General features: G+C 42.1%; 1 protein-coding gene across 1 annotated transcript in view; it reads right to left on the minus strand.

Annotated features, from left to right (window-relative positions):
* Nucleotides 1–379: 379 nt before the first annotated feature.
* Scgn (secretagogin, EF-hand calcium binding protein) overlaps nucleotides 380–16331 on the minus strand; it is a 34117-nt gene continuing 18165 nt past the window's right edge. The window contains exons 7-11 of the mRNA XM_005066449.4: nucleotides 14611–14666; nucleotides 8330–8375; nucleotides 7670–7729; nucleotides 4839–4907; nucleotides 380–932 (exon numbers count right to left, since the gene is read on the minus strand). Of these exons, the coding sequence (XP_005066506.1) occupies nucleotides 804–932; nucleotides 4839–4907; nucleotides 7670–7729; nucleotides 8330–8375; nucleotides 14611–14666 (360 nt within the window). The 3' untranslated portion in view covers nucleotides 380–803. The remainder of the gene's footprint in view (nucleotides 933–4838; nucleotides 4908–7669; nucleotides 7730–8329; nucleotides 8376–14610; nucleotides 14667–16331) is intronic.

Consider the following 16331-nt stretch of genomic DNA (forward strand, 5'->3'; position numbering starts at 1 on the left):
TATCAAGCAACAGAAAGCAAAGTAACATACCCTCCTGTCTGAGCAAGTGACTTTAAAAGCAAAGCCAAGATGGTCATGAAATGTCTAAAAGTCCAGTACTCCTCAGGAAGCAGAGGCAGGAGGATGGATGTTAGTTGAAGTCCAGTCTTTGCTATACAGCAAGATATAGGCTAGCCAGAGCTACACAGTAAAACACTGCCTCAAACAAACAAACAAACAAAACAACAAAACCTGATCCAGGATACTCTGCTTTTCCTACCCAATTAAAACAAATGATTTGGGGCAACTGATAGCTCCCTGCAGCTAATCACTGCTTTAGGATGATATCCCTCACCCCAGCTAGGGCTCCCACCAAAGCATCAGGGCATTACAAAGCTTATACCTCAAACACATCTTTATTCTTGACTACAGATTTCTTTCCACATGAAGACACATTTGTGGCAGCAGGTGACACTCTGAGCAGAAAGCTCAAGGATAAACAGCAGATGGCAGATTGCAGATCACTATCCCTGTCTACCTGGTAAAGGGGAAGGCTGAGCAGAGCAAGGCCAGCAGGGAAACTGAGGCTCTGGAGGGGACAGGCCAAGGTCAAGGAGAGGAGACAGAAGAAGTTTCATGTGGGCTTCTCATGGGACAGGGTCATGGCTGTCTCTGCAAGCAGCACCCTGGAGTTCCTCCCTCTGCCCAAGAGTGCCACAGCATCAGTGAGAAGGTTTGCTGACTGGGTCCCCAAGAGCAAAGCACAAATACACTTCCCACAGCAAGAGCACAGAGACATAAGCAGAGAGCAGAGCAGCCGGGGATCAGGGGTTTATTTTCAGCCCAAGACACAGTGCCAGCTCAGACTTCTGGATCTTTCCATCCTTGTTCACATCACAATGGCGAAGCAGAATCTCCCGAAACTTATCAAGATCCACACCGCTGATGCTGGGCTGAGGACAAGAGAACATAGTCATCAGAAGGCCAGAGGCAATCCCAGACTCCAGCACCCTCCCTAAGTTCCCTAAGCTTTGGAAACTCAGGGGTGGGGCAGATCAGGGGCCATGAGGAGCCAGGGACAGCTACTATCTTTTTATCTCACCCAGGGTCCCTAACACCTGCTGGCAGTGACTTGATTTCTTAGCCTGCAAGTTCAGACATAGTAAACAAACATTTTTGAAGTCTTATTTCTACATCGATTACCACAGTTGTGTCAGAAAAGCCTGCTTTATAAGCAATTGGATTGAATACAGTTTGTCCCAAAGCAGAGGCCTGTGACAGGAGTCTTTGTCGTTTATGCCATTGGGAGAAGACATTTTTTATTACTGTCCATGAGATGTTTAGTGCCTCTAGCTTGAAGAGGGTTCATACACCATAAAAATCCAGTTTCCATATTATACATCAAAGTATCAACTGAAGATTTATTCCAGCAGTGCTTCCAGACTAAAGAGGACAGTTATACCTGCACCCCAAGGAAGCACTAGAATCTTCCAGGCTGCACACACCACAGTGCCAGAGTGACTTTATTCCCTCCTCAGGAGGGAAATAGTGACAACCTTTACCCAGGCTAGGAAAGAGGCTCTGGAGAACACAGCCTTCTTCCCAGAGGAGAGAGGTAGTGTTTTCAGGTCTCCTGGCTGACAGGGCTCTGGTTCTACCATCTCACACAGTTCTAGAGAAAGCTGGGGAAGGGGAATAAATCGAAACTGCAAAGCAACTGAGAGCAAAGTGAAGAAAATCAGTGAATCAGATGTTCATTCTTCTTGATTATTTGAGATGGGAGAAGGAAGGGCAGCTTCCTCCCAGAGACTTCTGAGCCCCTGGGAAGCACTCCCCATTCCCCCAACCCTGCCTTAAGCTTTCTTCACTCCAAAGAAACCTCTAAAAGACCTTCAGTAGGAGACGAAACCTCCCATTCCCAAACTAGATATAACCAGGAGGGCTAATCAGCACTCCAGCAGGGAGAATGACTGACTGGTGCCACATTTGTCCTGACTGTGGCTTTAAAGAGGGAAGGGGAGAAAAGAGCAACTGAAACTAAAGGAGCACCAGGCTGGGCTAGGGCCAGGAGGGGCTGGGGACCTCTCACATCTCTGTCAGAAGCACCCCCAAAGATCAGGCTGCAAGGACAAGATGAAATAGATTGTTACCAGGTTCCTTTCATTGGGCTCAGAAAGTATAGTGCCCTGGGTCTTGGTATTAAGCAGGCGTGTTGCAACTCAAGGAAATGTGGCTTGGAAGTCTACAGCAAGCTGCAGAAGTCCCTTGAAGAACTCGTCTTTGTACAGATGGCAAAGTGGAGATGTCTAGTCTTCAGCATCTTTAATAACTCACTGCTATAGCTTTTCTCTCCCATAAGTGATATCCAGCTCCAGTACCCCTATGACAAATCCTTATGCTCAGAGAAGACTGGAGTGGTAGACATTTACATCTAAGCATGGATAATTTGCCAGTGCATTTACCTCATTCAAATTATTCTAACCTTTCTATTCCTAATTGAAAAATAATATATTTTATTTCAGAATAATTATTTTCTTCAAATAAGTGAGAAATGTCTGGGGTATTGGAGTAGTGGGAAGCAACTTATGTATCATATAAGTTATGTTTTTAATTCTGAACATATCATTATGAGTTAGGAAAGCTAAATATCACTACTTAAAAACCTTTTGAATCACTGAAGGCAAACCACAGAAGCCACAGAGACTCCATCTTTAAGACTGCCTTAATAGCAAGTCAATAAGCACACAGAAGTACTTTTAGATTCCTGGAATAGGGGCTCTACAAACATAATCTCAAATCTTAAAAACATAGGAGGTTCATACAGATTCATACTTAATTACGGGCAAGTAAACCACAGCTCAGAGACACCATCTAACCTGCCCACTCTTGTGCAGGTGTCTTAGAGTCAGAATGTTGACTCAGCAGTCAGTTCACCATCGTACTATAAGCATTCATTTTAAAAGTAGACCTTTTCTCTCATCTGCCTCAAAGGACCTCCTGACACTAGGCCCAGGGCAATTGACTCAAAACTGCTGATCTGTCTCTCATGAGTCTTGGGAATTGGGGTATTTCAAGACTAACCTCCTGACTGCCATGCATGCTCATAACCTGTGCTTTTCCCTCCTGTCAGTGGATTTGTGAGTCACCCTATCCCTCGATGTTATCTTCAGGCTTTCATCGTACCCCATCCCTTTTGCAGTTCAACTCCCCTAAAAGAATGCAGCCAGCGTCTTGCCCATCAGCCAGCATGCCCAAGTCTCTGCGCTAAGTATCCTGTGCACAAGCCCTGCATGTGTTATGAACACTAAAGGCCTGGACCCAGGCCCTGTATGTGTTATGAACACCAGAAACCTGGTCTACGGCACACAGGCCCCATATATGTTATAAACACCAGAGACCTGATATGACTCACAGGCCCTCTATGTGTTATGAACACCAGAGGCCTGGACTATGGTTCACAGGCCCTGTACATTTTATGAACACCAGTGGCCCAGACTATATATGGAGCTCAAGGTCAGCCTAACTAGCTTAGTGACACTCTGTTTCACAGCAGAAATAAAAGCAGGCTTGAATTCTAGTGCAGTGACAAAGTACTTGCCTAGCATATGTGAACTTAGTCTTCAATCCCCATTATTGGCAAACAAAACCAAAGACAAACAGGAGAGGAAACAGGTCTGTAGATGTTAAATGACACCCTGATCACCTTGCCAGCCAGTGGTGAACCTGGGCCTGGATCAGTAGGTAGTCATCCTAGAACTGGAACTTATCAAATTTTACTTTATTTTTGATAACTTAAAAAAATTAAGGACTTGTATGTGTGTACATGTGTGTGCATGTGCGTGCATGTGAGCGTGTGTGTGTGTGTGTGTGTGTGTGTGTGTGTGTATAGTGTCTAAGAAGGAATAAAAGAGGGTATCAGGTCTCCTGGAGCTGGGGTTATAGGTGATTGGGTGGTGTTGGTGGCACACACCTTTAATGCCAGCACTCGGGAGGCAGAGGCAGGTGGATCTCTGTGAGTTCGAGGCCAGCCTGGTCTACAAAGTGAGTTCCAGGACAGCCTCCAAAACAATAGAGAAAACCCTGCATCAAAAAAACAAACAAACAAACAAAACAAAAGTAATCAATAGCTGTTTCTTGTTGCTGTCTGGAACAGCCAGTATGCAATCATTGTGCATTTAATAATGTACTTTAAAGTAATCCTTACGTACATAGACTACTAAATCCACTGTCTATACCACTACCTGGAAGAAGAGAGATTGGAACTGTCCATGTAAGGAAATTATAAACAAGTATAGAGAATAAAGTTCAAAAGAAAGAGACTGCCATTTTAGAAACATTGTCTACCCTACAGAAAATAGCCATGTGATATAATAAAACCTAAACCACCTCATTCCAACTCAGCAATGTTATACAATAAGTGTCCTTCCTAGGCTAGATATTTGACAAACCCCTTGATGAAAACAAGCCTTACATGAAATTAAATTTAAAATTAAAGTTATTGTAATAATGAAGTCTGAGAGAGGCACATGGGGAGAGGAGAGACTCTGGACAACTGAGAAATAGAACAATAAAATACACAGCAATGCTAGGATACTTGGGAAAAGTTAATGATTTTAATGATGGTTAAAAGACACTTCTATGTTGATTATGTGTTATTTTAATTCACGTGATCTTAAGTAAGTGAAAGAATGTACTAAGTTTCACAGAATCTTGATGGTTATGAAAAGAAAATGTCTCCAGACCTTTCTCTCTGGTATTAATCTTCAGCCTCACACATTCCCAGAAATAAACAATGCACTTTGTTACAATGTCACCCCCAGTGCATGATGGGAATAACCCTTCCAGCTTCATGAACTCACCTGGACCAGCTCCATCATGTCTTTGACAAATCCATCCACTTCTGGGCCTTCCAGGGCTCCAGTTTTACTCTGAAGGATAAAAGGATCCAATCACTCAAATACCATTTTCTTAGTTCAAAAAGCTAAAGAATAAATTTGACATATTGACCAATCAGTGCTCATTTGTAGCTGCCAACCAATTTAGAAATGGGGTGCGCTGCTTTTTATTCTCAGGGTATATGAGTGCCCTGCATGAACTAACAGAATTCCTCCTCAACAGCTTCCTGTCTCCCAAAATGGAAGCATTGCTCTGAGTTCCTCAGCAAACAGCATTGCCACGAAATTTAATGACATCTGCTTCCCACATACTGGCTTCTGATCAGGGAAGTGTTAATTACACAACAATCACTCTTAGAAGACAGGATGGACATTTAAATGTTTGCTTTATAACTGAGCAATCATTTGGTCACTAGTGAAAGTGGTAAACTTTAAATAGAGTGAGGCTATATTGAATCAGTATATGAAGCATTTTTTCTGAGTATGAGACATTTTCCCTACTCATTCTGTAATCTATGTAAACATGAAAGTAAAATGAAGTATAGACATTCAAACACATTCTTTTTTCCCTAAAGTACCTGTTATAATGATGCTTTCCACCTCACAATGTTTTTAAAGAGGTATTTATTTTTAGTCTATATATGCGAGTGTTCTGTACATCTGTGCACCATTTGTATGTCGGTGCCCTTGGTGGCTGGAAGAGGGTGCTAGATCACCTAGAACTAGAGTTGCAGACAGTTGTGAGCTGCCATGTGGGTGCTGGGAATTGAACATGGATCTTCCATAAGAGCAGCTATTGCTGTTAACCCCTGAGCCATCTCTCTAACCCCTCCCTACTTCTTAATTTTTCAGACAAGATTTCAGTCTCTAGTCTGTCCTAGTCTTCAACTCACAGCAAATCCTTCGCCTCAGCTTTTTGAGTTCTGAGATTAGAGGCATGAGCTAGCACCCTCGAATCCCATCTATTCCCCCATGTTTTCTTTACCCTCACTCTTTATCACATTATTTTGAAACTGCTTCTTTTCCTGGATTCACTAGCGGGTCATGCTGCATACTAAACTCTTCTGTAGTAGCTTTACAAACGTAGTTCACACAGCTCTCACAGCTCCATCAGATTCACTCTTATCCTGATCGTCTCTTGCTTTCAGGTAAGGGGGGAAAGGCAGGGAGAAGCCAGGCAGTGGTGGTTCATGCCTTAAATCCCAGCACTCCCAGATCTCTGAGTTTGAGACCAGCCTTGTTTACAGAGTAAATTCCAGGGCAGCCAGGGCTACACAAGAAACCCTGTCTCAGAAATAAAAGGGGGGCAGGGAAAATAAAGAAGTTGAGGGTACCTATCCCAGGCCACAAGACTGAGAAGTTCAGATGGAAATCTGGGCAAGAGACACACAGTAAGTACCTTAGTGCTGCCTTGCCTGCACACAGTGCTTCTGCTCAGAATGAAGCGCAGGTCTTCTGGGACATCAATTTCATGGAGAGGGTTCTTAGGACCTTCCCCACCTTTTTGCTCGTTTTCCCTCTTTCTCACATTATCCCACCTTGATCTCCAGAAATTCAACCCTGAGCCATTTAGTGCTCTAGAATGATATCCCCACCTGTCTTAGTTAGGGTTTCTATTGCTGCAATGAAACACCATGACCAAAGAGCAAGTTAAGGAGACAAGGGTTTATTTGGCTTACACTTCCAGATCATAATCCATCACTGGAGGAGGTCAGAGCAGGAACTCGAGCAGAGCTGGAAACTGAAAGCAGGTGCTGATGCAGGGGCCATGGTAGGGTGCTGCTGTTTCCCATGATTTACTCAGCCTACTTTTTTTTCTTTCTTTTTTTATTATTTTAATTTTAAATAGCTTGCTTCACATGTCAATCCCAGTTCCCTCTCCCTCCCCTCCTCCCGCACTCCCCCACCATCCCCCCAAGCCTCCCACCCTATCCCTACTCCCTTCCACATAAGGGATATCCAGAGTCTGTCATTTCGCTCAGGGCAGGGTCCAGGCACTCCCCTAAGAGTCCAGGCTGAGAGAGCATCCCTCTTTGTGTTATGGACACACGATGTCTGTTAGTATTTGAGGGATAAACACTGATCCACTGCCCAGGGCCCCATAGGTTGCTCAGGCCTCCTCGCTGACTCTCACACTCAGGGGTTCTGGATCAGTCCCATGCTGGCCTCCCAGCTGTCAGTCTGGGGTCCAAGAGCTCCTCCTTGTTCAGCCTGTTTCTTAAAGAACTCAGGACCAGCAGCCCAGGAAGGCACCACCCACAATGGGCTGGAACCTCCCCCACTGATCACTAATTGAGAAAATGCATTACAACTGGATCTCATGGAGGCATTTCATCAACTGAGGTTCCTTTCTGTCTGCTGACTCCAGCCTTGTGTCAAGTTGACACACAGAATTGGCCAGTACACCATCTGAAGAATGTCTGTACAGTCACTCTACAAGAGAAATCATTTTACACTGGGCAGTACTTACTGTGTCTGGATGTGTGTGTGTGGGGGGGGTGATTCTATTTGGTCCTTTCCTTGGGCACACACAGTAAATGGACGTCTGGTCTTACAAGGAGGATCTTACAGTTTTATAAGCTAAACAGGCATTACGAGTTCCTCTCTATTCAACTATAAATCAGCTTTGCCCATTCTTTAATAATCTAACGTTTTCAGGGCACCCTGGCCTAACATCACACACAGGGGACTGCCATTCACTGTCTCAGTTAAGACCTTGCCGGTAGGATGTTGCCACACTGGAGAAAAGTGAGCTTTCTGCCTAAAGGTGGCTTCAAAGAGTGAAGAGCACTTACAACATCATAATGGGCAAAGATTTTCTCAAAGTCCCTCTTCCTCTCTTCAGTAGAAGAAGCCTGGATGCAAAGAAAGCATTATGTCAATCCAGCATACATAGCCACTGGTATGTAACTCCCATAGGTTGTTGGGCAACCCTTATAAACTCCGAATCAATGACACTTAAACTTCCTTGATACTTCTAGAAGTGTTAAAAGACAAATGGATGTCTTCTGTTACAGTCTGAATGGGAAATGTTCCCCACAGGCTCATGTGTTTGCAGTGTATTATCAGTTGGTGGTGCTGTTTTGGGAGGCTATAGAACTATGAGGAGATGGGGCCTTGCTGGAAGAGGTGAGTCACCAAGTAGCAAGGATTTAGGTTTTATAGCACAACCCTACTTCCTACTGGATCCTCTGCTTCCTGTTCTACCCAGATATAAGCAAGTTCCCCTTTCCTCAGCTGCAAGCTGTTCCTGCCACCATGCCTCCCCCTCCCTGACCATGATGGCCATGATGAACTGTATCTCTATAACTGTGAGCCAATATAAATCTTCCCTCCCTTCACTTCCTTGCCAGACTTTTTGCCATAGTGGCAAGAAAAATAATTAATTTACCTTTCATTCTTTCCTTCTTCCCAGATACATAAAGAAACCCATCAAGAGAAATGTCAACACTTACGTCCATTTTAAATTGGAGAAGGAAGTTTTCCTGAAGAGCCAGAATCCTAAATGGGAAAGAATAGAATTCACATGACTCTCTGTAAGCTCTCCATCTGTCAGTAAATGTACAGCTCTTCAGAGAGGAAACTATTGATGGTTTCCACATTATCCTGAAGAACTGTACAGAAGCTTGGAATACAGGAATTCCTACACCATAAATGCAAGGCAAGTGATGGGCAAACTTTCCCAGCAATTGGTCTTCACTATACAAGGCCTTAAAGACCCTTCCTGGTAGGAAACCATAGACAACAGGCTTATTATGAAAGTTTGCCCCACAAAAGCAATGAGAAAACTGTAAGAATTGTCAGAGCAAGGTTTGCAGAACTATAAAAAATCATTTAAATCCTTTGGCAGTCTCGGGAGTGTTTTTTCTGTAAAACCAGTGGAATCAACACAGTATGGTAGTGCAGGTAGGTCAGCCCACCACTCTGAACACTGAGACAGAAGACTTTTCAGTTTGAAGTCACCTGGGCTTCAAAGACACTGTCTCCAGGTACCAAAATAAAACAAGAACAAAACTAAGAAAAGTCAGCTACATCTTGGCAAGAAGAAAAAAAATGTTGTGGCATTCTGTTTACTTACCTGTGCACTGAGCCCCTAAGGAGTGACTGGGAATTCATTGTTCTAGACATTTAAGGAAGCCTTGGATGGGAACATGGCTTAATGGTAGAGGACTAGCCTAGCATGGACCAAGTCCTGCCTATTATGCCTGGCTCCCACTTTTATTCACAACAAAACAAAAGCAATCTCTTTTTGGTCACAAATTGACCATTAAGCTATCCAAGAATAGACTTCAGTGACTACATACAACAAAGAGGATAGACTGTATGGAACTAGTACAGAAATGCCACCAAATAAACGAACAACAAAAGTGCCATCACCAACAATAGGTACTAAACGGAAAACTAAGCAAAGTCCTCAGTCTGAAATGAAAAGGCACTTGGCACAAACTTGAATCCAAGTGAAGAATGGAAAGCACCAGTAACAGTAAGTGCAAGAGCAATTATAAAAGGCAGCAGGGGGCCTGAAGAAGCAGCTCAGTGGTTAAGAGCATTGGCTGCTCTTGTAGAGGATCCAGTTTCAATTGCAAGTACATGACAGCTCACAACCTTCTGTAACCCCAGTTTCTGAGGATATGGAGCCTTCTCACAGCTTTCAAGGGTACCAGGCATGAAAGTGGTGCACAGACATAATGCAGCCAAAACACTCATACACACACATTAAAAAAAAAAAAGAGGCAGGATTAATGCCATTGTTGTCGTCAAACGATTATTCAAAATGTGTGCCCCAGTCACCTGATATACTACCAGGTGCTCACAAGACTAAGGCAGGAGGATGCTTTGAACATAGTAGTTCACAGCCAGCCTAGACAACACAGTAATAGCCTATTGAGAAAAAGAAGAAAGAGAGAGAGAGGAATGAAGGAAGGAATGAAGAAGGGAGGTCAGGAAGAGAGGGACAGAGAGAGAGAGAGAGAGAGAGAGAGAGAGAGAGAGAGAGAGAGAGAGAGAGAGAGAGAGAGAAAGGAAGGAAGGAAGGAAGGAAAGAAAGAGAGAAAGAATAAATAGGTGTTGATGGGAATACAGCACACAGCATATAATGATGTGACTTGGAGAACATAGAGAACATGGGGGATTTAGCTGTAGTTTGAAACTGTAAACAAACACAAATTTACTATAATTTTGAAATTAAGCTGTTATTGATCCTATTTGTTAATGGCAATCTCCCAGAGAACCACTAAGAAAATAACCCAGAATGACACAGCCATATCTGATGGGAATGACAAAAGTCACAAAGCCAACACAACTGCTTGACAAAGATCCAGCAAAGCTGAGCTGCATGATGGCCACCATGTCACTTTTACTTTTGGTCTCCTTGTAGTACATGTTTGCAGGAGGGGGATGGAGGCTTTTAATATTTGTAAAGTTTGGGAATTTGGGGATATTGGACTGATGGTAATTTTTTATGAATCATTTATGCCTTCTCCCAGGAGTACTACTTCTAAGTTTCCCCAGGAAAGTCCTGAGCATACTACCACTCTCGCTTTTAGGGAGATATCATTATCTATGTGAAGGTCTTCCTCATGCTTTGGAGGTTGTGACACATATAAGGAAGCCTGAGGTCTCTTTATGAGGCTCTGAAATATTCTTGAAACATCTGCCCCTGCACTTACTGAGGAACAAAGTAAATGTAAAAGGTCAACAAGATTCAGTGAGAAATTAGTAACTGATTCAATTGCAAGCCTCTTCCAACTATACACTAGGTGATTATGTGGCATATATAGCAACAAAATTAGATTATCTGAAGTTACCTCTGCCCCACACAGTAACTTATATTGATGGGCTGAGAATGGTACAGAAAGATGATAAAAGAATGAGATGTCAGGACCTCCCCATCTTAGAAAAGTTAGCTTGTATGGTGCCACTTGTGTCTTATGATCAAAGAACAAAAGAATGACAAGATTAAACATATAAATAAATATTCTATATCAATATTATATTATGCCAGGAATTGAATGAATAATAACTGTAGCATCTTTGCCTGGGGATATTTCTTGGGCGCTCTGACTCTTAAGAGTTAATAACACACTGCTTGAGACATGGCAATCTGCCCAGGCTGGCTTAGAGATTTTCTTTCTGTCTAACGTCCTTGAAGCCACAAAAGCTACTAGCCTGAAAACAGACTGTCATTTGCCTCTAAAATTCTTAGAAATTGGGTTATGGTGTTCATAAGTAAAAATGATAAATCATAACTTTGTTGTAAAAGAGTTATAAGAGATAACTTTGTTATCAATGGTAACTAAGCTTGAGGGAAAATGATTATAAAAGATAACGCTGCTCTGTCATGGTTCATCAATGATGAATAAATTTGTGGCTCCAGATGTTCAAGAGAAAAAGTTAAATACATGTCTAGAAACAAAAATGATGTGATCTATGTTTTGGAACAGCCTGGATCTATCCCTGCTTATGGACTTCTGTTAAATAAAGAAGCATGCTGATTGGTAGTTAGGCTGCAAGATTCTCAGCACCACCAATGACCTGGCTCCCTCCCTCCCTCACCTACTCTTGCCTTCTCTCTGGAACCTATCAATTGCTGGTCCCTGGCACCAAAAGATATAAATAGTGAAAGAAATTCAATAAGAGAATGAAAATAGTTAACTATAAAATATTTATTTAACATAAGATAGGAAGGAGAAATAACACAGATAAAACACAGAAAATAGGAAACATCAATCTTTACACCATCAACAATCACATTAAACATTTATGGGTTCATTGTTCCATTAGAAGCAGAGACTAAAAAAAAATGCAAGGGAAGAAACAGACTATTGCTATTTGCAAGTGGCAAAATCATCCATAAAATCCAAAGAACCAAACAAAAATCTAATAAATAAGACCAGCACAGTTACAGGGGACACAATCAACACAGAACATTCAATTGCATTTCTGTTCACTAGAAATGACCAAAGCAAAACTGCACACCTGTAATCACAGCAATCTGAAGATTGAGGCGGGAATAGCATGAGTTTAAGGCCAGCCTGCCTGGACTACATAGAGAAACCTTGTATCAAAAACAGAAACAAATGGAGGAAAGGAGATAAAGAGGGAGAAAAAGAAAGCAGGGAGGAAGAAGGGGGTGGAAGTGAAGATGGGAGAGAGAGGAGAAGAGGAAAACAAAACAGAACTGTAGTGATTTGAATGAGAAATTTCCCTCCATGTTTGAACATGTGGTCCCCAGCTAATGGTGTTTTGAGATCTGTTAGGGAACTTTTAGGAGGTACAGCCTTGCTAGTGGAAGCTCATCACTGAAGGCATGTTTTGATGATCTTATAGGCTCACTACACTTCCTGTTCTCTCCCACTCCTTCCTGTGTATGAATGACATAGTGACCAGGTAGCCTCCTGCTCCTGCTGCCATGCCTTCCCAGTCATCTTAGACTCTTTCTCTGGAACTGTAAGTCAAAATAAACCCTTCCTTAAGTTGCTTTTGGTCAAGGTGTTCTATCAAAGCAACAAGAAAGAACTAAGATCCAAAGCATTATTCCATATATGATATTATCTAAAAGAAGCAAGTGATTGAAAATAAATTGAACAAGAATAGGCTCAACTTATAGACTGACAATTCCAAAGTATCTTCTAGAGAAACTAAAGACTTATAAAGATGGAAAGACAACTGTTGTTTATAAACTTGAAGGCAATGCTGTTAGGAAGACAATATTTCCCAGTTTGAGCAGCAGATTCAGAACAAAATCCATGGAAATCTGAGTTGCCTTTATGCAGAAACTGACTTATCTAGTCCTAAAATTATATCGATATGCAAATGGACCCAGAATAGCCAAAACAATCTTTAAAAAGAACAAGATTGGAGGGCTCTACACTCTAAAACTTACTACAAATCTCCAGCAATCAGGGTAGTGTAGAAACTACTATTTCCATTTGGCAGTGTCATGGAAACTTAAATATAGAATTACCACGTGAACCAAAATTCTACTTCCAAGAATATAGCCAAAGGGAGAGGCTCCTCACACTCACATAGTAGCACTGTTTATAGTATCTAAAGATTAGAAACAATCCAAGTGTATGTCAAGTGATAAAGGGACAGAATATAGAGTGTGTGCAGCAGAGGACCCAGCCACAAGAAAGTCATGGGCCAGAGGTCAGTCACAACAGAGACACACCTTTCAAAACATTATTGTAAATGATACAGCTAGACATAAAAAAGTGCGTGTATGATTCCATTTGTATTCATATTTCTCTTTGCATGTGTGCATGTATATGTGCATGTGCGTGTGTGTGTGTGTGTGTGTGTGTGTGTGTGTGTGTGTGTGTGTGTGTGTGTGTGACTGAACTTACAGTCTTAGTGATGCTGGCCACCAAGGCCTTCTACCACTCAGCCACTTCCCCTGATTCTATTTATAGGAAAGTCTGCGACTAGGCAGATGTCAGTGGAGGGAATAAGAAGATTAAGAGAGCTTGTCACCCATGTTGTTCTGATTTCAATGAATCCTTTGGACACTGACTTTTCTTCTGAGGTGTAACTCTCAAACACATCTTTCAGACCTCTTTTTGGGAATGGGGTGGGAATTCTGTCTCAATTTCTCAAGTAAACAATGTGAAGTGGAGAGAGAAGAAACAAGATTTTAGACTTAAGGTCCCCTTGCCCAGCTAGTTATATCACTTTGACTGGTCTCTCAGTGTCCCCTTTTCATCAAAGTGACCAAAAGTTAGGATAAAGGTCCTGGAAGAGAGTCACTTAGGAAGATACTGCTCCTAGGAAGCAGAAATCCATCTACTGTGTAAGAGTCAATATCATGGTCAGGACTGACAGTAGTCTTCCTAGTATGTCTCTTTACAGATAACCTTCAGAATCAGGCACTGAGCCTACATAGCATATGCAAAGCGATGGGTTCAATGTCAAGAACAAGAAAGAGGTAAGGACCACACAAACAAGAGATACTCAATACCAAAATGCTCCCACCATGATGTGACACAATCAAGAAATTCTTTCTAGAAGTTGTGTCATGCTTTTCTGATATCCAACCTCTGAAATGGTGAAATAATTCAGTTTATTTTTTATCATTTAACCTACCTCTGACATTTCATTACAGTTATGGAAGGCTGCATAACAATACACATGGTGATCTATCAATCCCAAGTCACCTGGAAGACTCATGGAATTTGTTGCCCCCGCTCTCATCCTGCTATCCTCCATTGCTAGCCTTCAGGTACTTCAGAGGGTGGTCAGCCCTCAAAGGCCAGCAGAAAGCTAGTCCTAGTGAAGTCAATCAGTTGTTACTTTTGTTTTGAATTAACAATTCAACATTCCCAAAGTCAGTGAATAGTTTTACGATTCTTTATTTATCATCATCATTGTCATTGTCATTGGTTTTGTTTTGTTAGATTTGGGTTTGGAGGGGAATATTTTTACTTTGGTTCTGGGATCCCAATGTAGGACCATGTATGTCTGGCCTCTGTGGGCAAAACCCACTCATGGCACATTTATGAAATTTAAAAAATTTTAATTATATGCATTGTACATGTAGACAGGACAGAGTTTTGGTTATCTTCACAAAGGACTCTGCTTCCCAAAGTGATTTAAAATCACTGAAGTTGGTTTAATAAGATGAACCTGGTCTCTTAGACTCCAAGCTAGAGTGGATCTCAGATTTCAAAGGATGTGTGTTGCCATCAGACCCTTGGACAAGAACTTCTAAATTTACCACCATTTCTACACCACTCACCTTGCCAAATCATTAAGATCCAAACGGCCATCTTTGTTTTTGTCAAAGATCTTCATCTGAAAGGCAAAAAGAAACGTGGATGCAACAAATGCTTGCATCAGGAATTGATCTTGAAAGTTCTTCCTTTTGGGGAAGGGGTTGGTGATGAGGGGTGAGACAGGGTTTCTCTGTATAGCCCTGGCTGTCCCAGAATCCCACATCTCCATCTGTAGACTGGGCTGGCCTTGAAAAGATAAGGATCAGTCAGCCTCTGCTTCAGGTGAGCTAGGATTAAAGGTGTGCACCACCACCACCCGGTGATCTTGAAAGTTCTTAATGCAATCTGCTAAACCAGCTGAGTTGTGGAACACACCTAGGAGAAATAAATGTTTGCTACCAAATGACTGTAGCTCAGATTCTGGTTGGGATGGGTCACAGTGACCAGTATTCAGTGTGTTATCACAACACAGGTCCATGTCTTGCTCCTGTGACAGAGAATCTAGGACTGGTGGCAGCTCTCCTCTCACAGCAGCTAATCTATGGCATCCTTCCTGGTTGCCATGGCGGAAAAAAATGGCAGCTCATTTAACTGATTAAAATTTTATTATTCCAAAGCAAGCCATCTAAATTCACAGCAGTGGGGCAGTCAGTCTTGCCACACTTGGAAGGAGAAGTACAGTTTTTTGGTGGGTGGCAGCAATAACTGCTGGATTTCTAGTAGGTGAAATGAGACGGTGCATAGTAATGACATAGTAATGAAAATCTGGTGTTTCACTTTGAGTCAGGGTTTTACTTAAGTATTTTATATTTGCCTATGGCATCTCAGCAACCAAGTCTTGGTTGAGGGGATCTTAGAGAGGACCCCTCATTGAGTAGAACAGAGAGAAAAAGACATCCAGCATTGTCCCAAAAGCCCGTCTACACCTGTACAAAACTTCAGGTGAGATAATATGAAGAGTCAAAACTTTCTGTTCTAACCTCTCAGTGCTTAGGCATATGGGGGGGGGTACATTTCTTTACATGTATGAGTTAGAGAGTGGACTTCCCTTTCCAGAGCTCCAGAGTATCTGTGTACATATCATGTGAGGAGGCTACACAAGCAAAGGAGGCATGAGCTCATTTGAAAATATATTAGTTTTAGATCCATCCTTCTTCTCCGAATTCAGTTTAGTTGTAGTATTTGAAATTAATTTGAAATCCCATTATCCCCAAACTTTGACATCAAAAAATGCCTTTTATAGAACCTAACAAAACTGGGGTGAACCTGTAACAGTATGTGCCTGTAATCACTGCACTTAGAAGCCTAATACAGAAGGATTGGTCAAGTTCAAGGCCAACCTGGGCTCTATAGTAAGACTCTGTCTCATAAAGCAAAAACAGAGATATCACAGATGCTACAAGTGTATCCTGGAATTTCTTACATGTGCTATCATATCCTTTAAATATAAATACTATGTCCAGTCAGATAATGACACTTTTCGAGGGTGGCTCACAGCTTACCCTTTGTGATTCTCCCATTACAGTTTTAATAGAAAGCAAGATCAGACTGAGCCCTAAGCAAGTAGTAGCCTCCCCTTGAAAGATATGGGCCTCTTTCCATTGCTGGGCAAATTAAAAAAGAAAACTTTCTAGGCTGAGAAGTTCTTGAGGAAGAACTGGACACCAGTGTGGTGAGCTACACTCCCACCGAGCTGAACACTGCCTTTGAGGTTTACTTCAAATCAGAATTGGAGAGCTCAATG

Source organism: Mesocricetus auratus, unplaced genomic scaffold, assembly GCF_017639785.1.
Source record: "Mesocricetus auratus isolate SY011 unplaced genomic scaffold, BCM_Maur_2.0 Super-Scaffold_100013, whole genome shotgun sequence".
NCBI lineage: Eukaryota > Metazoa > Chordata > Mammalia > Rodentia > Cricetidae > Mesocricetus > Mesocricetus auratus.